At 35.2% G+C, this 21,102-nt stretch overlaps 4 protein-coding genes across 4 annotated transcripts; 1 reads left to right on the top strand and 3 right to left on the bottom strand.

The window, feature by feature from the left end:
* Positions 1-2,783: 2,783 nt before the first annotated feature.
* Positions 2,784-5,805, top strand: LOC111892221 (uncharacterized). Its single transcript, XM_023888295.3, has 9 exons — positions 2,784-2,934; positions 3,302-3,368; positions 3,617-3,782; positions 3,886-4,391; positions 4,476-4,649; positions 4,735-4,851; positions 4,922-5,101; positions 5,189-5,235; positions 5,348-5,805. The coding sequence occupies exons 2-9, from the start codon at positions 3,321-3,323 to the stop codon at positions 5,703-5,705; spliced, it is 1,596 nt and encodes a 531-aa protein (XP_023744063.1). The 5' UTR covers positions 2,784-2,934; positions 3,302-3,320; the 3' UTR covers positions 5,706-5,805.
* Positions 5,806-7,359: 1,554 nt separating this feature from the next.
* Positions 7,360-9,307, bottom strand: LOC111892211 (probable glutathione peroxidase 5). The gene is made up of 6 exons (XM_023888283.3): positions 9,021-9,307; positions 8,833-8,909; positions 8,651-8,712; positions 8,061-8,179; positions 7,767-7,934; positions 7,360-7,680 (listed from the first exon to the last, which is right to left on the bottom strand). Exons 1-6 carry the CDS (start codon positions 9,072-9,074, stop codon positions 7,648-7,650), a joined length of 513 nt encoding a protein of 170 aa, XP_023744051.1. The 5' UTR covers positions 9,075-9,307; the 3' UTR covers positions 7,360-7,647.
* Positions 9,308-9,834: 527 nt separating this feature from the next.
* On the bottom strand, positions 9,835-12,490 carry LOC111892202 (protein PALE CRESS, chloroplastic). Its single transcript, XM_023888274.3, has 7 exons — positions 12,334-12,490; positions 12,180-12,247; positions 11,349-11,543; positions 10,890-10,976; positions 10,746-10,796; positions 10,489-10,668; positions 9,835-10,252 (listed from the first exon to the last, which is right to left on the bottom strand). Exons 1-7 carry the CDS (start codon positions 12,437-12,439, stop codon positions 10,010-10,012), a joined length of 930 nt encoding a protein of 309 aa, XP_023744042.1. The 5' UTR covers positions 12,440-12,490; the 3' UTR covers positions 9,835-10,009.
* A 2,291-nt stretch (positions 12,491-14,781) lies between these two features.
* LOC111892197 (mediator of RNA polymerase II transcription subunit 33A) lies at positions 14,782-20,720 on the bottom strand. The gene is made up of 12 exons (XM_023888272.3): positions 20,264-20,720; positions 19,579-19,689; positions 19,164-19,508; positions 18,760-19,079; positions 18,577-18,668; positions 18,157-18,493; positions 17,846-18,062; positions 17,345-17,459; positions 17,119-17,280; positions 16,376-17,042; positions 16,085-16,291; positions 14,782-16,011 (listed from the first exon to the last, which is right to left on the bottom strand). The coding sequence occupies exons 1-12, from the start codon at positions 20,560-20,562 to the stop codon at positions 14,894-14,896; spliced, it is 3,990 nt and encodes a 1,329-aa protein (XP_023744040.1). The 5' UTR covers positions 20,563-20,720; the 3' UTR covers positions 14,782-14,893.
* Between the last annotated feature and the right edge of the window lie 382 nt (positions 20,721-21,102).

The raw sequence follows: 21,102 nt of genomic DNA, 5'->3' as shown, positions 1-21,102 counted from the left end.
GTATTTTTCTGAAATCTTCAGATGCCCATAACTTTTACATACGAGCTCCGTTTTCAATGTTCTTTATATCTCCGGAATCCTATCAACGATCTCTACAACTTTCATTAAGGCCCCAACATCTAATTCTTGCTCTAACAAAAATTCACACTTAGACCGGTTTAGACTGTTAAAGTCCGTGCAAAATTCATATTTTTTTCATACAAACTCCGTTTTCGACAGTCTTTTTATTTACAGGTTCACATTTACGAGATATTTAATTCTTATTTAGATTGTTTCAGCTAAGAATCAACTGATTAGAATTTTGATTTCTATGCTAGCACTGTTGCATTGAAACTTCGAAAAAAAAATCATAACTTCCTCTTACGATGTCAAATTTAGACGTTCTCTATATGCACGCTCTCGGTTTAACGATTACTACGACTTTAGTTTAGATTGCTTAGGCTAAAAATTAATTATCAAAATTTCACTTTTTACGATACGCAGAACCGTGCCGATTTAATCGCAAAACTTCGAAGAAGCATAAAATTTTCATACAAAGTCGGATTTCAGCGTTCTTTATATGTAAGGAATCCTTGTCATACATACTATGACTTTGGTTAAGATTATTTATCCTAAATAATCTTCTATTAAAAATTATTTTTTAATGCTTATTAACTCTAAATTGACTAGTCCGAATCTGCATGCGTTACAGAATCCTACCCAACTTATGGTTTTTTAGTTATTACGAATAATTGAATGGTTTTCAATTTAGTTTGAATTTGTATGCTTGTTATTGCTTTTAATCTAAAAAGATCATGCGGCGAGTAGATGCAACTGATACCGGTGGATCGTGAGGAACAAAGGTTTTGTAATTGATAGCATGGTGGTGGAGAATGGTGTTTTGGGAAGAAATGATGGCCGAAGCTGAAGCCATATTGAAGAGAAAGTGGAGTGGTGGTGGCGAAGAGGCAATGTTTGTATGTTTATGTGTTCCTTTCTACCATGTTATTATCTCGGACATTGATAACTTGGTTAGCCATATCATCTTTAATTGATTACATGACATATGATATTGTTCATTATAGGTTAAGATATACCAAATAAAGATGTGAAAACCCACCATTAGAAAAATAGTTTAGAGACTATTTACCACAAGTAAAAGTTTTGATGGGCTATCCATTCAAATAAAATATTAAAACAAGCAAAATATACAAAGCAAATTAAAATAAAATTGTAATATATTTTTTTTAAATAACAAAATAATTTGAATGGAAATGCATTTCGACATGACGACTCGGCAGAAAGCGGTTTTCCAGTGCTTACGTGCACCACATGCTCAAGATTTTATTCTGGCTATCCCTATTGATGGTCTTGGCCAACACATGTCTCCCGTGGAGTATCGTACTATTCTCAAATATCGGCTCATGATTCCCATTTTCCCAGCTGACGAGATATGTTATGTGTGTCGCAAGGCATGTTTGGACTCTTTTGGAGAGCATGCAGTTCACTGTAAAGAACTCCCGGGGTTCAAATACAGGCATGATATGGTTAGAGATGTTTTGTTTGACATATTTAAGTGCGTCGGAGTTTCCGCTAAGAAAGAGGCACCTGTTAATTTTTTGACTGACCCGACAGAAGGAAGGTCAACCCTCAGACCGACTGGCATTTTGATTTTTGGATGGGTCGGAGGGAAACACACATGTGTCGATCTTACAGGGGTATCCCCTCTCGTGGGCCTGAAGGCTGGGGGTTTCACAGCGGGACATGCTACTTTAAAAGTAGCCACAAGCAAAGTCACCAAACATGAGAGATCGTGCATGGAAAATCAACACGTGTTCATACCATTTGCATTTGATACGTTTGGTTTCCTCGCACTGGATGCGGTAGAGCTTCTTAAAAGAGTACAACGAATCATGCATAATAATGTTATATCTCCTAGATTTTCGGATGTAGTCTTTAAAAGAATTAGTTTTACCATTCAAAAAGGCTTAGCGGCACAGCTTGTTGCCCGTTTGCCATCTCACTCATTGTACGATGACAATTGAACTTTTAGTTTTTAAAGTTCAAAAAAAAAAAAAAACTTTCATTAGGTCAAAAAAAAAGAAAATGAAAAAGATCCAAAATAATCAAAGTCTCGGAAGTTATATTCTTGATGAAAGAGATTAATAGTATTTTATTATACATATTTCATAAGTAACAATATCAATCAAGATATATTTAAAATGCAGAATACAAGAAAATCTAGTCTGCATTATAGATAGTTAATCATTGTGATTATCAAAAAACTATATAAATATAAATAAATTAACAGTCATCGTATCATTCAATTTCATTGTTACAGAAAAAAAACAAAACAAATCCGTGCAGAATGAAAATTAACTAAAAAAAATAATATTATATAGAAAAAATATTATATTTTGGTCATTTTTGTATTTTAATCATTATAAATCAAAATACTAAATAAAAACTATCAAAATGATCACAATAAAAAGTCGTCAATCTTTAGTTTAGTTGTTTTAGTGAATTATTTTAATCCGTAACAACTTTTTGTAATTCAAACTAAAATCATTAAATTTTGACCATTTTTTTTTTACAATTTTGGTTTGATAGGGGTGAAATCATAAAAATAACAAAGTTTTATAGTTTTTCAATATATTATCCTGAAATATTCTATTATATTATCCAAATCCAATTTTGTAAAATAATATATCTATTGTATATCACAAATAAACAAAGTTGTTATATTTCGTTGTAATTTCCTTCGAGTTTCTTTGGACTATATAGCTATCGTTACTTTCTCTTCACGTGATCGTCCATGAGTCCCAAACATAGCCCCCAACACTTTAAATAGGTTTCGTTTCATATTCTTATCGTTCCAATTCCAACCATTGTTTCACACAACATCTACCCCTCTCCTAGGGTTTGAATCTGTCTAACAGAATTGCGCCATCGAAGGTAAACATCATTACCCTCAAAACCCTTTTTTCGCGTTTTTGGTTTAGTACCTTCTTTTTATTCCACTTCTTTTGATCATCTTCCACTAGGGTTCACAATCTTTACAAACGATCGCCCTCCAAAGAATCAGAAAGTAAATTTCTTGGTTTTTCTATAGAAACTTCGTTATTGTTTTTCGAAATTACCAAGAAATTTGCATTATCTTCTACCATTTAACAATTTTATGTGTTATCGAATTTTGTATGGTGGAGTGAGGTTTCTTGTTGTCAAGAAAAGCTGAATTTATTGATTTGGAAACTCTGATCATTATTTTACGTTTTTCATTGATCGGCGTTCATCACTTCAAAATCGTGTTCTTATTTTCCAGGATTAGTTGACGCTGAACGATGGGATTCAATTCAGTCTATAAGGCATTGCAGGATGTCTTTCCACAGGTATGCCTTTCGTTAATCACTCTATTTCTCTCTTGGATATGGGTGTTTATTAAGTCAGTCGGTTTTTAGAACATATTATTTGATAACTAAGTATGAATATTTACGTTTTATTATAGTTTATATATGATTGTGGATTCAATGTCATATATTCACATTTAGAATGCATATCCGAACGAACCCTAAATTTTCTTGAGTACCCTTGTAAGTATCATAAAAATAATAATATGCGATGTACTACTTTTTTGCAGGTTGATTCTCGTTTATTGAGAGCTGTTGCGATTGAGCACCCGAAGGATGCTGATTTAGCTGTAGAAGTTGTTCTTGTTGATATCATCCCTCACCTGTCTGAACAATCACAATCACCTCCAGTTAACTTTTCCAATAAAGTCGAGAATACACCCAGTCTCTTTGAAGGTAATAAAAATTCTTGAAAGATCCACCTGTGAAGGGTTTTGCTTCTTTTCAGCATGATAATTTGTGTAAAGGATTTATTTTGAACTTTATTTTTTTAATTTAGTTGTTGTAGATGGTGGCAAAACTGTTCAGCTTGAGGCAGCTATGGGTTCTGAACAATCATATCAAGCTGGTTCTTCCAGTACTGATGCAAATGGTGAAACTGCCAATGTTGGTAATGGTTTACCAATACTCTTGGATAAAGGTGGAGACAAGAGTAATGTTGATGAAAGGGATCTTTATGATAATCGTGATGAAGAATCTTTTGGTATTTTTGGTAAAAATGTTGCACTTTTGGTTGAGACCTTTGAAAATGATTCTAAAGTTACTGGTTATATTCAAAAACAAGCTGGCTCTCGGTTTTCAAGCACCCCTGAACCTCCTCATTTAGCTGTCACTCAAGAACTAGATCCTGGTAGTTCCTCAAAAACCCCATCTGAAAACAATGATTTTGTAACTGAAGAAAATACAGAGGGTGAATCCATGATGAACTCTTCCCTTGCAAGATCTGACCAAATTTGTAGCACTGAACTTCTTGAGGATATTCTTGAAGAAGCTAGGAATGAAAAGGTAAGTAGATATTTATGTTATGCAAACTTCATTAGTTTATTTGAGATGTTTTTGCATCATGATCTGAGTTTGTTTACTGTGCAGAAAACCCTGGTGTCAACAATGGATTCAGTTGTTGAACTTATGAGAGAAGTTGAAGAAAAAGAAAAAACTGCTGAAGAAGCTAAAGAGGAAGCCACCCGTGACTGCTCACATATTTTTGCAAAGGTGGATGAACTAAAACAGGCACTTGGACGTGCAAAAGAAGCAAATGACATGGTTGGTTGTTTTTTTTTAATTCTTTTCTGTAATTCAGTCTCATAATTACTAGCAATTTTATATTTATATATTTGTTAATTTGCAGCATGCTGGAGAAGTGAATGCTGAGAAGGCCATTTTAGCTACTGAGTTGAAGGAGCTTCAGCTTCGCTTGTTAACTTTATCAGATGAGAGAAACTACTTGCTTAGAGTCCTTAACGAGGTAGTATATTATAATTTGATTCATTTTTATCATCTGAGGGTTTTAGATCACTGAGTGTTTTCTTGTTTAGATGCGTGAGGCTCTAGAGATTCGGTTGTCTGTAGCTTTAAAAGAAATTGAGGCAGCAGAGGGACAAAAGCTGGAGAAAGAAAAGTATGCTAGAGAAGCACTCGCATACCAAGAAAGTCAATTGGAAAAGGTGGTTGAAGAGTCCCAGAAGCTGCAGAGAGAAGCAGAGGAGAATTCCAAGGTAACATGAAGTTTTGGTCTTAGTTTCTAAAAAAGAGTGTATTCATTGCACAGATTATGATAAGTTTCTCTCTTTGTTTGTTTGTAGTTGCAAGAATTTCTCATGGACCGGGGTCGTGCAATTGATATCCTACAGTAAGTCGGCTCTGTTTCTTTTTCATTTTCCAATTAAATGAGTTTTAACAAATAAGAAAGAATATATTGGCTTTTCTTTTTTTTTTTCTTAATGAATGTATTGGTTTTGCAGGGGAGAGATTTCAGTGAAATGCCAGGATGTGAGCCTGCTGAAAGAGAAGTTTGACAAGAGAATCCCACTTTCTCGATCGCTATCATCCAGCCAGACATCATCTTCATCTTTCACCACCACCACCGCCAGAGTAGTAGTGGTAGCTGAACCGGAGGCTGAGATGTATGAAACCCCAAAGAAGAGCTTAGAGTTGGATGATCCTTATTCACCCAGGTCTTTTCCTTCTCCTCCACAAACTGTATTTCGTTTTGGAGCAGCAGAGAAACAGACTAGTAGCAATGATGCTTGGAAGTTGCTTCTAAATGATGACGATTGGGAGCTGTTTGACAAAGGTGAATTGTCAACCGGTGCTGCATAGTGTTATCATACAATATGCTTTTTTTTGTCCCCAAATAAACACCAACCACTTTTGTCTATCAACATTATAATCTATATACATATCGAACCGTAAATATTAATATCCTTCCTTCCTTTTTGTTTATAAGTTGCTTGCGATGATGGAATCTGAATTGTTTTTGGTTTGGGTATCTTTCTTTTGTTATATAGCTGTTAACCTATGCAGTTATCGCGGTCAAAATTTCAATAGTGGTCACATGCCACTATTTGAGATCGCGGTTATCGCGGTGATATAGCGGTTTTTTAATATTACGTATAATTTGTAATTTTATATTATATTTATATAAAAGTTATATATATTTTAGTATTAATACTATAAGTCTATATAGAATTAATATCATAAACCTAAAAAGTCATATAAAAACATAACATAATATTCTATTATGGTAATATGGAAATTAGGTAGTGTCAAAGTGTCAAATAGAGCTTAATTGTATTGTTCGTGTTCAATATCGTATTAGTAGGTCATGGTTGATATAAAAAGTTAAGTCCCAAGTCGTAGCCTCATAGGTGTGGTTCGATTTACAAAAAGCATTAATGGAGTCCGACCATAACAGTTCAAGTTGTGAGTACAGAAAGAGATGAGAAAGAGAGTTGTCGGTAGACGTAGTTGCTTTGAATGCTTTTAGTTATGTTAGTTGTTTGGGCATTTTAAAATGAAAGTGTAGTGAGATCATTAAAACTAGTTTTTCATTGACAAAGTAGCCAAATGACCCAAAATTTGAACGAATATGGATTAGTGCCCGTAGCGCCGCTATAGCGGTTATTGAAATAGCGGTACCGCGAAATGAAAACGATAACTTGAAAATAGCGGTTCCTGACCTCCGCAAAACGCTATAGCGCGCAATTGATAGCTTAGCTGTTAACTTGCCTTTGTGAATTTTTTATTTTTCAATCGGGTATTACTTTTATAATATGTTGTCAGCTAACCTTTAGGATTGTGTGTTTATGACATTTTGTTTTCACGAGTCATCACCCTATGGTAGGGGTGTAACCTGGTCAAACTAACTCATCAGATACTTGAAACCGACTCAGAAATACTCAAAATTGTCTGGGTATGATATTATCTAAGGGCTTCTGAATTTGATCAGGTTTGGTTATAGTTACATTTTTACCTTTTTTTTTTTTTTTTACCCAAGTTAACATATTTCAACTAACTGAGTCGAGTTGAGCCCGAAAGTGTGATTAGTTTATCGAGCTCGGATAAGATTGAAATTAAAGCTCTGGTTGAATTTTGAGCTCGGGTTTTTAATTGGGTTGAGTTTTGAGTTTGGTAGTACTCGATTTGACTCAATTATAATCACAAGGTGTTTGTAAGTAATCGCATTTGGGGATTTTGGGTTATTTTTAGGCATTTTAGAGTTTTTTTGTTTGGTTAAGTGGGAAGTTCAAATGTACGAGTTGAAAGATGACTTGTTTATATGTATTGTTCTATAAAACAAAAATAAAATTTCAAAATTGGCCTCTCTTACTTGTAAAAAGTCTTACTTTAAGAACAACTATATCCTTTCAAGTTTCAACCATAACAAATTGCATCGACAAATCAACATTAGGGTTTGTCAATACGAATTATAAATCTTTTTAGCAAAGAAGATTACATAATATGCAAAGCAACATAAAAAACATTTTTTTTAATAGGAATTGTAAATACTTTCAGCAAAGAACTGTTTCCTTACAAAAAAAATGCTACACTAACTTACACGTTGCCACCACACAAGGGTCAATATTTGCATTAATTTCCATATCCTTGAAAACAACCAAAAACAAGCGCTAAAAAACTCAACATCTCATAACTACAAATTACCCAAGGTATTCCTATATCACTATTACCATCTCATATGTCTTTCTTACATTGGCTATGAATTCTGGTGTACATACCCATAATACCCTTCTTCAGCTACATTTCACTCTGCATTCAATGCTTTCTGAATATCTCCCTGCAACATCAACATTCAACAAACAAGTTAAGTTTAATAATGGACTCACTCCATGTGATGCATGATGCATGGAATAATATTGTTACCTGAATGGATAATGGTGAAGTAGTTGGCCCATAACGACCTATGACTCTGCCTTCTTTATCCACTAGAAACTTGGTGAAGTTCCATTTGATTCTTGACCCAAGAAATCCCCCTTTATTTGCTTTCAGAAACTTGTACACAGGTGCTGCTTTTGGTCCATTAACACGAATCTTCAACAAAGAAACAACTGATAATCAGTTCAAACTTCAAACTTTCAGTTTATTTATGTGAAAATGTGTCATTTAGGGTTTCAAAAAACAAGCATTTTTTTTTTCTAAGGATGACTGAAAACTCACCTTCTGGAAGATGGGATATGTGGCGTTAAACCTTGTGCATGCAAATTCTTCCACTTTCTCGCTAGAATCTGGCTCTTGTTTCAGGAACTGATTGCAAGGAAATGCCAAGATCTCCAGACCTGTTCATAGATATATATATGTAGTAACACATACTTCATATTTTCATTCTATTCTAGCTCACAAATTAATATATTGTTGTTATGAAGTTATGATATGAATGCGAAACAATTTGTGACGCTATCATTTGTTTTTCGAGATTGTAATCAGACCCCAATGATTAGACAAGATCCGTTGAGCTAGATAGATAGCCTACAATTGCGATCTATGATTATTATTTAGAGGGAAGATAAGTGGATGTAGAATATAATATTGTATTAAGAAAATTGACTAATCAGATAAAAATATAAAATTAGGTATCTGTTCTTTGAAGTTTGAACTAATCAACTGATTGTCTGTTTATCTAATACTATTGATTATTCACTTCACTTTAAACCTTAAAGCCTCGCATCCAAACAACGTTCTCTTCTGGTTGTGATAATCAATTTGAAGATAATGATACATCCAATCTTGTAAAGGGTACAAAAGCATACCTTTAGCTCTATACTTTTCGTAAAGCTCCGTCAACTTTGGGTAGTTTGAATTTGTAAATCCACTGTTTCAATCCAAACAAATTAGCCAACAGTTAGAACACGAAGAAGAAGCGCAAGCGATTGGAAAATATACAGAAATTTTAAGAGATCAAGGAGTGGTAGAGATAGAAAGTAGAATCAACCATTTAGAAGCAACATTAACAACAAGAACAACTTTCCCTTTGTAGATGCTAAGATCCACATCCTTCCCTTTGCTATCCTGCATCGTTTGCTCAGAGGTTAAATCAAACAAACAAAACCCCATTTCAAATAAAATAATATCGATCTCTGTGTATGTTTGTGATTATGAATAAGAAAAATTGAAGACAACCTTGACTGTAAATTGATGAAACGAATGTTCAGGAACAGATGAAGCAGCACCCATTAGTGTTTAATCGAAGCTTTGGGTTTAGGAAGTTTTATGAGAGGAGGAGAAGGAGGAGCACCACCACCAGCACCAACAGCGCCGCCGTGAAATAGGGGAGGATGTTCCCTTTGGATTAAGTTAAATTAGATGGCATGAAATGGAATTGAACGAGAAGTTGTTGGAGTGCCAGCAAATGTCATCTGGTATTGATTGCATCAATTGACTTTGTTCCTTTGTGCCCATCAAAATATCAAATGCTTCGTCAATAAGTCTATACTTCTCCCGCATTAATAAAAATAAATAAATAAATAAATAAAATTGTCGTCTTGTTTTTATATTTGGTTATTGCCGTTCGCTATGACCTCATTAGTCAATATTCACATGATGGACTTCACTCAAAAAATATATATAAATCGATACATAAATTATCTCATCGGAAAACGTTATACTTAAAAAAAACAAAAAATAGCTTTCGATAAATTAAACGGGTCAAAGTAAAATATTATTTTAGACTTTTCTCACAAATCCATCGTTTTTTACTTTTATCTCAACCAACACAAGTTTACTCCTTCTTTAGTAATTTCCAAAGATCATAATTTTTAAAATTTTTGACTACTCAGTTTTCGTTGAATGTTTTATTAGCGCATGAAGGTCCATATTTAAGCTACCTCTTCGGTTTGCTTTTCTAAATTCTACAAGGCTAAAGCTAAAGCTCCGGCTTTTTAGAAATGTTCCAAAAGGCGACTTATTTTTCCAAAATCAAAGTTAATCTTTATCAACAAAAGAGAACTTTTTCATATGACAGTTTTTTTTTTTTCAAAAGTAGTAAAATGTAACAAGTTTATAACGAGATGTCACGAGTCACGACTTAATATTAGATACTACAATTATACGTATAAAACTGGCTAACATGTAATATTAGATACTACAATTATACGTATACTACTATAAATCTACCAAGTCAATTTTATGGCAAGATCCAAAAGTGCCTCAACTTGGCGAATCACCTTTCCCTTTTCTTGTTCTTTTAATCTCTTTGCAACAGATTCTGGATCAAGAGCTTCAAGTGTTGATCCTCCTCCGGTTTTTTCCACAGGCCTCACTTCTTTAAGCAACGTGTCCACCTCCCGTATAAAATCTATACGTAACAGAAGATCATCTGCCTCCATTGCTGATCTAACCAGAGGACCATGGTGCTGATGCAATAAATAAATAATAAAAAACCCAAGAAACAAAATAATATGTAACGAGTCAAAACGGGTCTGGTTGACCTGTATAACACTTTTTAACTTACGTAAATAATTAATATATTAAACACGATCACAAGAAGCATCATATGAAAAACTTTTCATTTTAAACCGACTAATAATAAATATACTAATATTTACATAAATGGGTGGGTAAAACAAAAATATGAAACTTTAGTTTGTACCTTATCAAGATCAAACCCTGTGGGGACCAATAGACTGAAGGGATCTTCTCGTGGGAAGGTTTCAATCATGCGTTTTTTACATGCTTTAAGCCACCCTTCTTCATCATATCCATCATGTATCATTAAAAGATCATTCAGTAGTCTCATGGCTGGAGTAGCTTGCCTCTTCAAGATCTCTGTCTGAAATGCAACAAATAGAAACCTACTTTCACTTTATTTGTTTATTATTATTATAGCATCCTACTTCAAAATCATACCTCGACACGCCTGTATAACAGATCTAGACTTCTTATTGCATCTTTTTCTTCCTGGAAAATTTCAAGAACGATTTTTTTATTTTTCAAATAGTATAAAAAAGTTTTAAACACAATTACAGAAAATGAAAGATATTGAAAATATACATCACGTCGAGCAAGATCAAGACGGGTCCAGATCACCAGAAGAACAAGTTCATTCAGTTCACCTTTCTCAGCAGCTTCCTCTATTTTCTGTCAACAAGAAAAGTCGTTACCTTTATAGTTTATATTATTAACAACACATACATACCAACTTCCCCTGGTGTATGATTCAAATTTACAAACTTTTCATGATATGAACAAAAAGAAAAAGCGTACAACTTTTTACATATTTTAAGAAAACACCGGATTGTTAACAAATATGCAATCGCTATAATTTTTATCCATTTGACCTCTCATAAAAATTAAAGAATATCATTCAAATTGATCCATTTTCACATAAATGTCTAGTCACAATAATCACTTTGAAAACACACAAAAATATTAGATCATATATATTCTTTTACATGAAGAAAACAGGGACGCTTAGGAGACATAAATCCTGAATTGATAGCAAACAATTACCTCTTCGATCTCTTCAGCAGATTTGATGAAACTGGAAACCAATTTCTTTGCCCTAAAAACATCTTCTTGAGGAAAATTCTTCAAGTGCATTCCAACTTCCCGATACTCATCAACTATTCTTTCCTCTTCTTCATCTTCCTCTTGGCGCAATCGTTCCAACTCTTTAGTCTTTTCTCGCTGACGTGCTTGCCATTCCTAAAACCACACACCAAAAATGACCATTTTGCCCTTCCTTTTACTTCATAAACCCTAACATAACCTTAAACTAAAAGGGATGAAGATGAAACCCTGTTGCTATTTTGTTCCTGCTTATTGATTTCATGATTACATTTGTACTTCCAAATTCATTTTCTGGTATTCATTAATGAGGTGTTTGGATGTGCGAATACAATGATTATTATGACTTTACTACAACAATGTGGCCAATTTCAAAAATTTTAACAGACATGGTAAATTGTAAGGAATGCCCTTTTCATAACACTAAAAAAACAAAAGAAAATGAAGAATTAAGTAGTAGGGTTTCGAATCAAGCAATTTGGTTTATTATATAACCGCGCCCTTTAAAGATAAGCTTTGTTGGCAAATTTCACGAAATACCTTTTTCAAAAATGCTAAAAAACGAAAGAAGAACATGGTGAATCAAGTAGTAGAGTTCCAAAAGATGCAATATGGCTGGTTATAAAACAGAACCATTACATGTGGCGAATTTCAAGAATTAGCATATGTGAAACCTTCTAGCTATAACCCCGGATAAGAAATACAAAGAATACCCTTTCAGAAATGATAAGAAGAACATGAGTATCAATTAGTAGAAGAAGCAATTCGGCTTACTTCATCATGGAATTCTTTAGGGAGGCCAGCTAAGACTTCATCTTCTAGCTTCTTGCTCCTACACAGAACTGGAAACAAAACCCTATTAACCAAAGGAAGATAGATGAGCACGAAAATGTTAAGAGATTATCGAGTGTCAAAAAGAAATACTGACATGGGCGTTTGTTGGAAAGAGAAAGATTTAAAGAAGTAGGGAATGTCAACAAGGCTGTAATGGAGGTGGGAGGGAGGACCGATAGCCCGAAGACTCGTGCCTGCATATTTTCAGGGGTACTTACTTTAAAGTTTAAACTGCTGATTACGAGTCTCCTTTGTTTATGTACTCCCTCTCCATCCCTGCCAACAGAAAATAAATAAATAAATAATTTTTTTTTTCATTCGGATCATCATCGTGGTTTAATTTTGTTGCGTTTTATATCTCTATGTTTGGTCAAAATTGCATGTTTGGTCCCAAATTTTATGTGTGGAAGGGACGCAAAACACAATAAAATCAAATTACATGACGATCGGAATGCAAAATAAAAATTAGAGACTAAACATGCAATGAACTTACTCATGTTACATAATATTCAATCATGCAATTTTGACTGTGATGTTTGTCTTCAGGACTTCAACCATATGTTATGTTCGGTTGATTATAAATAAAACGCTCATGAAATTATTTACCGGCCGGATCATAGTTTGCCTTCAATTATAAGCTATGTTTCATTAATTAAATTAGTCATAAGCTTGCATTTACTTATTTGTTTTTGGCTTATTTGTTTTTGGTTTACATCTTGGGTCAAGTATGTAACCATATCATCTCATATAATTAATTATGTCACAAACATGTTACGTTAGTGTGCATGTCTCCACATGCTCTCACTTGCACACCTCACAACATATCTATGGTCATACTTACAACATTACATAGGTCATATCTTCCTGACAACTACTAAGATCTTCTAAACCCTTGGGCTCGATCTATCCCCAGATAAATAACCATATATCATTTGTTCTTGATATCTGAGTGAACATGAAACATGAAATTTTCGTCTAGCTCTTACGTTCAAAATTATATTTTTCAATATAAATTTGTAGTGACTCAAGAACACACTACATGATCGATTGTCAATCATATTTATGTGTAGCTACGTATTTATTGTTAGCTCGCAATTAATTAGGGGACATGTGATATTAATATTATCAGTGGCCAAAATTCAACTTTGACTACATACACTCTTACCTCTTAAATCATGTCATACTTGAAGGGTACTCAGTAGTATATTGGAGGACGTCAAGACACAAGATGCTAAAAGTCAAGTACGGGTTACTCCTGTACTCATAGGCGGATCTAGGTGGTTCCTGAGGTAGCCCAAGATGCCATTCAAAAAAATTTCAATAGTGTAATTTTTTTCGGAAATTTTTTTGGGATACCCTTTTACTTTGATAATGGCTTCGCCACTGTCTATACTTCACAAAATATCAAGTACATGTTGATGCTAGTTGCATCACTATGTCATATCCATAACTACGTATAATCTACTAACACCCCACAACAGTCTTACTTCATTACTTTTTTTCTTAAAGTATGATCGAATGTGGAGATTCTGAAATTTTTAATTAAGGGAATTATAAAATATAATAATTAAAACACATAGATGGATCAATGATAATAATTGCTCACTAGCATATATTAAGATCATCACTTAATAATCCTTACATCATCAAAATGGGTGTACAAGGTAAAATCATGAAGGGTCTCTCACAACACACCAACAACGAGTCAGGTAAAAACAATAATGTATAAGAGACAAATAAATAAATAAATAAAAATCAAAGCATCAAGGAATTTGCCACCCTCAATCGATAAGCCGGTGATCATTCCCACACCAGGTTCCTCCATGGTACATTAAATCTATCAATTTGTTTCTTATAATCTATCAATTTGTTTCTTATGATAAATTCTCAAAATCCCATTGTGCCATCTTAGTGGCCATCATGTCCCACGATGATCCGAAGACCTTTTTACAAGCATTTATCGATCCTAATTAATGTGAAGCCGTGAGCAAAGAGATTCGAGCGACAGAAGACAATGGGACTTTGATCTTAAGGAACTTCACAAGAAAAATAAAAATATACTGAAAACGGTTTTACAAGGTAAAATACAACATATGGAGAAGTTAAACGATACAAACCCCGAGGGAATTGATTTCTATGAGACTTTTGCACGAGTGACAAAGTTAGTAATAGTTCTATTTGCATTAGAAGTCACTTCCAAAAGACAGTGGGAAGTCCTTCAGTTGGATATGCAACTCACCGGAAATGGATTTAAAGCTCTGGTTGGAAATGGATTAAACAATCCAAAGCACGCCATTCCATGTTTGTTTTTTTTTTCAAAAGGACCTTATTAAACCATTATTAAACAATGCCAAGTAAAAAAACAATATTCATGTACTTATGGTCAAATTAACATATATTCCAAGTTATTCAAGCCTTCAAATCGAGCTCATTTTTTCTTTGAGTACTCATCAACCTACAAAATCAAGTTTGAGCCAACTTGGTTCTTCTTGTTTGCATCATTGCTTGCAACTTTTAGATGGTGGCCATATAAAAGTTTAACTGATGATAAAAAATATCACATATCTATTAATATACATGAAGTTAAACAAAAATGTATATTAAAAGAAATAAGTATCAAGTATGAACAAAAATGGATCCTACAATGTGAGTTATTACATCGAAGATTCTACGATAAAATCCACAGCAGCACCCATCGCACGGACCCCACCAATCCCTAGCAACGCCATCGCCAACTCTTCCTCATCCCACTTCCTTAGCCCTTTACTCAAACTCCTCAAAACATCCACATCAACCTCACGAGTCCATTTAGGCGTACACGAAACCATCAAACTCACAAAACCAGAAACATACGCCCTCCATGTCGCTTTATTACAGCCAAGTGAAATCTTCCCATCGAGTGCACTCGCCATGAACTCCAAATGGGCCCCAAGGATGGACCCACGTTTACTAGACGCCGAAGACACCGAGTCAACACCCCATGCAAATGCACCCGAAAGAATCATGAAGTAAGCAAGAGCATAACCTTTAAGCATACCAATCATCCCGCCCACACCCGAGTCACCCTTGGTGTGGTCCAATCGGTGCACCGATATGAACCACGATGGCATTGTTTCTTTGATCAAAGTTTGTATAAGGTTCAACCCACCGGTTATCCAAACTAGCGAGGCTCCTAGGGATGCGGCTAGCTTGATACGAGTCATGGTTGCAGAAAGAGAAGCCTCGCCATATCTCAAGATCATTCCGGTTTTAGGGTTTTTAAGTTTTTCAATCGGGACACCGGTGGACACGATGTCTTTAACCGAATGCATTAAAAGAGAGACGATTTCTTCAGTCATGAACATGACATCTCGAACACTACGGTGAACCCGTAAGTATAATATTCCGGGGGCCACTGGAGCGATCCCGCCGGAAAAGTCGGATCCAAAGCCATGACCGAGGAGGTTACCGATTCCACCACCGGTGTTTGAGGAGTTTAGACCGAGGGTTGATGCGAAGCAGACTTTAAGAAGCTCTACTACAGCGTCAGTGTTGTGGTGGAATACGGTTCGGGATGCTGAGAAAACAAGATAATCGGTCCAACGTTTGGCTTTTTGAGTCCATAGAGCGGCTATGATGGCCATGCATGGCCATGGACAACCTGCACCGAGTGTGTTCAATGCCGGGCCCGCTAAGTTCAGTACGGATTCGGAGATTCTATCGACTTTGTAGGTTATTGTGAGGCTCACTAGGGCCGCCAGAGGTAAAGGAAGGGTATCCGGACATGTCCCCCCTGCCACACAATTGACAGATATAAAAATTCTAAAGGAAGGGTATAATGGTAAAATGGTAAAACTAAAACATACCTACAGAAAGACTTGGAACGTCAACTCCGGTTGCAGCTAATATCTTATTTATGTTTTGTTCAACCATGGATAAGTTAGTGGCAGGACTTGGCCAATCGGTTCCGTTCATAGATGCGGGTTTCCAGAGTCCCCTTGTGGTTTCAGCCGAAAGGTAACTCACGATAGTTGCCATAGAAGCAGGAAAAAAGTCAGCAAGATCTTTGAACCCTGAGGCAAACAGAATTTATCTAAATATCAAATTTATATTACAAAAGACGTAAATGACCTCATCATGGAAACTAAGTAACTAACCAGTGGTGAGTTCTCGTGGAGAGAGTGTTCCATGGGCGCATGCGGTCAGTGCAGCATCAAGCACAAAAGGGACAGCTTCTAGAATGTCCCAAGCAGGGAGTTTAAGACGAAGAGTGTAGTCATCAGACGAATTAGATGTTGAAGAAGTCAACGTTTGACCACCACCACCACCACCTGTATTTGTATTTGTATTTGTTTTTCTAAACATCATGTTTAGAAGGGCTTCAAAGATTTGGTACACTGAAGTTCCAGGTTTGAGATCAGAAAGGGTTGAAGCGATACATGCTTGATGCTGTCGATACCAAAATTTCAATTTTGGAAAAGAATCTAAATATACAGGAGTTGAAGCAGACAGATCACACTGCTTAAGAAACCTCATTCTTTTCTTTTGGTGTTTGGATGAATTCCTACATGATGATAATTGAGAATTGCGTGCCAATAAGAGGAACTCAGGTGTTAGCTGAGACCCTACCGGAGTTATATCCCCAATCGCATGCTCGAGAGGTGGTTGTTCAAATCTCCATAGCTTTAACAGAAGAGTAAAAGCATTTGAGAACACACCAAGGGGGCATAAAAGTTCACCAGTTGGAAGAGTCCATGAAACAGTGGGTGAGCATGATCCCAAAGCCTCACATATTGGCATCAAAACACCCGCAAGATGTGGAACCTGAAAACAAACATATAGATAAATTAAAAAAAAAAAAAAAAAAAGAGCACAAACTGTATGTTTACTGTTTACTTACCAATCCATGTAAGGAAAAAATCTGAACACAGTCGATGGAAGCTATCCCCACAAGAAGAACATTTAGAAAGGGAGCAGAAGCTATTAAATGACTCTCACTACCAGTATAATCTGAGGGAACCGGAGGTGACAGCAGCTTAATGATCAAAAATCCAGTATGTTCCTGCAAATACAACCCATAAATGAGCAACTGGATGATTAAAAATATATTAATAAGGAAAACTCACTTGTATATTCCAACCACGAGTTAATGATGCCCCACATAAAACAGTAGCAGCAGAAATCTTCTCGTTATCGGAACCCTCAATTGCAATTCCATATATTTTCTCAATTTCAGCTAAGCTTCCATTAAATTCAAGAGCTTAAATTCAGTTTATACCACTAATTAATCCAAAAACAATTACACAGATAATAATGTTGAGATTTATATGAAAGAAATTTTTTGTCCCACATTGGTAGGGGTAAAAAAGTGGAGTGGTGTCAAAAATTCCCCTATTAAATACACTTTTAAGTATTTACTTTTTTTTTTTCTCTTGTTTTGTTGAAAAATGTGGTTAGGGGATTGGCTTGAGAGATTGTAATAATTTGTCATATAGTGAATTTTTCTCTCTAGATGTGTGTGGTTTTTCTCTGGTTTTGGAGTTTCTCATGTACATACTTGTATTCAGTTTTAGTTAGTGGGAATCTTTGGGACCACTTTCCTAACAAATACAACATGTGATTCATACCTAGAAGCTGGAGTTGAAACCAAAGCATGTACCATTGGAGGAGTCAAAGGGGACCCTTTCATCAATGATGACCAGCCAGGCATCTGGCCAGCAATGTTGTGAGGTATTTGTATTTGGTTGGCATGTCCCTTGACATAACCAGGCCATAGGTATGCTGATGTGTCTAGAAGATGCCTTGCAATACAAGCCTCCACAATCAGATGTCTCAGGTCTCCAGCTGCAAACAACAAAAAAGTAGTTGATTGATGGACGTGTGGAAACCCACAAGAAGAAAAAATAATCAGATAAAAAAATGAAAGAGATTTACGCACAACAAGTGAGAGGTGTGTCATTCAAGCTTACACCACTTCCGATTCCTATACCCGAAAAAAACATAATGGCTTTAGCAGCTGCTTGATTTGCTAACGAGGTTACAGATGGTGGTGGGGTCAACAAGCCTTCATAATCACCCAATTGTTGTAAACTGGAAACTAGACTCTTACGACACCTCCCAACAACTTGTGTTTCACTTTGCATATGCATGTCTTCCTCAACGAGACTGCTTTCCTCTTCATCAACAATATTGACAATTGCAATGGTGGTTGTGCATAGTAGTAGGCATAAACATGTATCCATACGTGGTATTGGGCCCTCAAGAGCATCTCGCTCCTATTAAAACCCAAGTGTTAAAGATCCATCACCTACTTTAATATTAATCTGGACAACTTTTATATATATATTCACGATTTTACCCTTTGAACAAGCCGTAAAGCTGCAATCCATAAACCAAGAAATGCTTCCTGCCAAGAAGCTTGAGTAATTGCTTGATAGGCTTTCAGTAGACCTATAATAAAAATTTATTTGTTTATGATAAACTATAAAAGAAAAAAATTTCAAGCATCATCATCATCATAATATCAAAATTGATTGAATACCAGAAAGAGTTTCGGCTGCACTTGTGGTAGCCACCACAAATCCCTCCATGGTGTCTTCAAGGAACAGATCAATTGGAAGCCAAAGAGATGAGCGACTAGCACCATGAGTTGGAGCTGTAGATGATACAAGTGATCCAGAAGCCATTACTGCATGGAACTGTTGCAAAGATACGGTTTTGCATTCTGGTGACATGATTACATGGTTATCAGATGTTAGCTGCAAGAGAGACTCAGGGGTAATATCTTTGGAATTTCTCAAAGATATTGAGTTTGCTATCAGCAATCGCAAATTATAAATTAAAGATCTCCAGTGTACAGGCCTAAAAATGGAAGTTAGTAAAGTGGAATTAGCACCGAATCTTTAAATAAATATTATAAGAATATATAAAAGTCTCAGTACTCACATATTTTGACGTGCCAAAGACAGGATCCTGGAAGTTAATTTATTTCGGTAAATTTCTCCGATAATTTCAATGGCCAATGTGGTGTTTGTTTTATACAATCTGTCATAGCGATCAATTTTCTTTTCTCCAATATTATGATCATCAATTTCCATCTCTTGTGGTTTAATTGGCCAAGTAGACCTCTTTTCAGGTACAAGTTCCAACAAGTCTTCATCATCTATTGATGCATCAAGCAACTGCCACACTATTGCAAATACAAATTCAACTAAGAGAATCCCAGGTTCACCAGATGGAATGCCAAATCTTTGGGAGAGGTGAAGAGCATTGTCTATAGATTCCATGATTCTGCAATTAAAGTATTAAGATATGTCCAAGTAAACTCAAGTGATGCAAGTCTTCAAATGAAAAACCTTACTTGTGGTACTTTGGACCATTAACTTCAGAAGCCAAAGAAAAAATGTGTCTTTTAAGGAGCTCCAGAAAGATCCTGTATGCAGCAGGTTGGCTTCTTCTATTCGGGATTACACTACAACAATTCAACAAATAGAATTGAGTTAAATGAAGATTAACCAAAAAAGAAAAAATTTTACAACTTCCTTCCTACTCAATATTATGCAGAGAGAAATGTTAAACATTACACCTAATCAAGTTTCTCACCAGAAACATTACACCTAATCAAGTTTCTACTCAATATTCCTGTCACTATAACTTTCTCATTCTTGTAACTTAAGAAAGCATTTTCGAAATATAACTAGATTGATCATACCAGATGTTAATGGTTAGTCATATACTACTTGTCATACGATTACTTGTCCTTAAAATACACTCATAACTAGATTTCATTCATCAAAACCACCAATTTCTGTAGCAAACTACCAAATATGTATCTTTAAGTTTTCTAGCTCTAATTGTGCTTCAATTTTCGTTTTATTATAGTTTTAATGGAAGCTTTAGCTAAGGATCTATAGCTACTTGTAGCGTCAATACTATTGAGTGCGACTCCATATTCTGGTGGACTGTTCATACCTATACACCATCTGATACACAACTGTTCATACTCGTACTCCAAAACAGTTAGATTACATAGATTTAAATAAAACCTGTTGGAAAGAAGCGCGAGAACGAGCATTGGCGGAGCAATTCTAAGAGTTAGCGCTTTTTCGAGATATTTCCAAGCAATTGGGAGATTATTAGTCCAACAAATATGAGAAACGAGCAACTCGGCGACCTCCGTCGACGGCATGGTGATTCCGGCAGACAACAGGCTAGAGGAGAGCTGAACACCCCAAATCAAGGGATCTGTACCCTTATTTTGAGCAGACTTCGTCATTTCCATCAACCCTTCCCTGAGACTCAAGTTCATCGTCGGCGTAGCAGTCGACGGCAGGGTCGCCGTCATTGTGATTTCAGTACCAGGGCCTATGATTTTTCACCAACCTCCATATGAAAATGTGAAGAAAGTCTATGGAGTGTGAAGAAGGGCAACGTCTATTTTGATAATTTGGGAGGCAAACGAATACTGAAACAGCATTCAGCTGCACCTGCAGTCAGCACATAGGGGCGGGCAAGCACCATTTTATTGACGCATCAAAAAATAATTATTTAACAATAAAGTGAATAACTATAATTGGATCTTTGTTAAAATCTTAAAATTTTGGTCTAGGTTATCTTTTATAGAAAAATCCTAAAAAACCAATAAAAATTTGTTTTTCATCTTTTTTATCCGTTGAAACTGCTAACATTTGAGACTATTTTGTAAACTAATCTAAAATATTGAGATTTTTTCTAAAAAAAATATGATTTTTTCTGCAAACAAAACTTTATTATTGTTATTATTATTAAAAATATAAATAAGTACACTAGTTTTTAAATTGATTATTATTAATATTGTTAATAATACATATAAATACGATTTAAATGAAAATAATATATTAAAGAC

The sequence above is a fragment of the Lactuca sativa genome, chromosome 5, assembly GCF_002870075.4.
Source record: "Lactuca sativa cultivar Salinas chromosome 5, Lsat_Salinas_v11, whole genome shotgun sequence".
In the NCBI taxonomy this organism is placed as follows: domain Eukaryota; kingdom Viridiplantae; phylum Streptophyta; class Magnoliopsida; order Asterales; family Asteraceae; genus Lactuca; species Lactuca sativa.
This window is presented reverse-complemented; position numbering and strand designations above follow the sequence as displayed.

Coding starts and splice junctions, on each gene's coding strand:
- LOC111892202 (XM_023888274.3), bottom strand. CDS start 12,439: ATGCAGGCACGAGTCTTCGGGCTATCGGTCCTCCCTCCCACCTCCATT. Junction 12,248..12,333: donor TCTTTCCAACAAACGCCCAT/GTCAGTATTTCT, acceptor TTTTGTTTCCAG/TTCTGTGTAGGAGCAAGAAG. Junction 10,797..10,889: donor TTGATCTTGCTCGACGTGAT/GTATATTTTCAA, acceptor GAAATTTTCCAG/GAAGAAAAAGATGCAATAAG.
- LOC111892211 (XM_023888283.3), bottom strand. CDS start 9,074: ATGGGTGCTGCTTCATCTGTTCCTGAACATTCGTTTCATCAATTTACA. Junction 8,910..9,020: donor TTCATCAATTTACAGTCAAG/GTTGTCTTCAAT, acceptor CAAACGATGCAG/GATAGCAAAGGGAAGGATGT. Junction 8,180..8,650: donor CGAAAAGTATAGAGCTAAAG/GTATGCTTTTGT, acceptor ATCTATGAACAG/GTCTGGAGATCTTGGCATTT.
- LOC111892221 (XM_023888295.3), top strand. CDS start 3,321: ATGGGATTCAATTCAGTCTATAAGGCATTGCAGGATGTCTTTCCACAG. Junction 4,852..4,921: donor TGCTTAGAGTCCTTAACGAG/GTAGTATATTAT, acceptor TTTCTTGTTTAG/ATGCGTGAGGCTCTAGAGAT. Junction 5,102..5,188: donor AAGCAGAGGAGAATTCCAAG/GTAACATGAAGT, acceptor GTTTGTTTGTAG/TTGCAAGAATTTCTCATGGA.
- LOC111892197 (XM_023888272.3), bottom strand. CDS start 20,562: ATGACGGCGACCCTGCCGTCGACTGCTACGCCGACGATGAACTTGAGT. Junction 19,690..20,263: donor CTCGCGCTTCTTTCCAACAG/GTTTTATTTAAA, acceptor GAATTGTTGTAG/TGTAATCCCGAATAGAAGAA. Junction 17,460..17,845: donor GTTTCAACTCCAGCTTCTAG/GTATGAATCACA, acceptor ATTTAATGGAAG/CTTAGCTGAAATTGAGAAAA.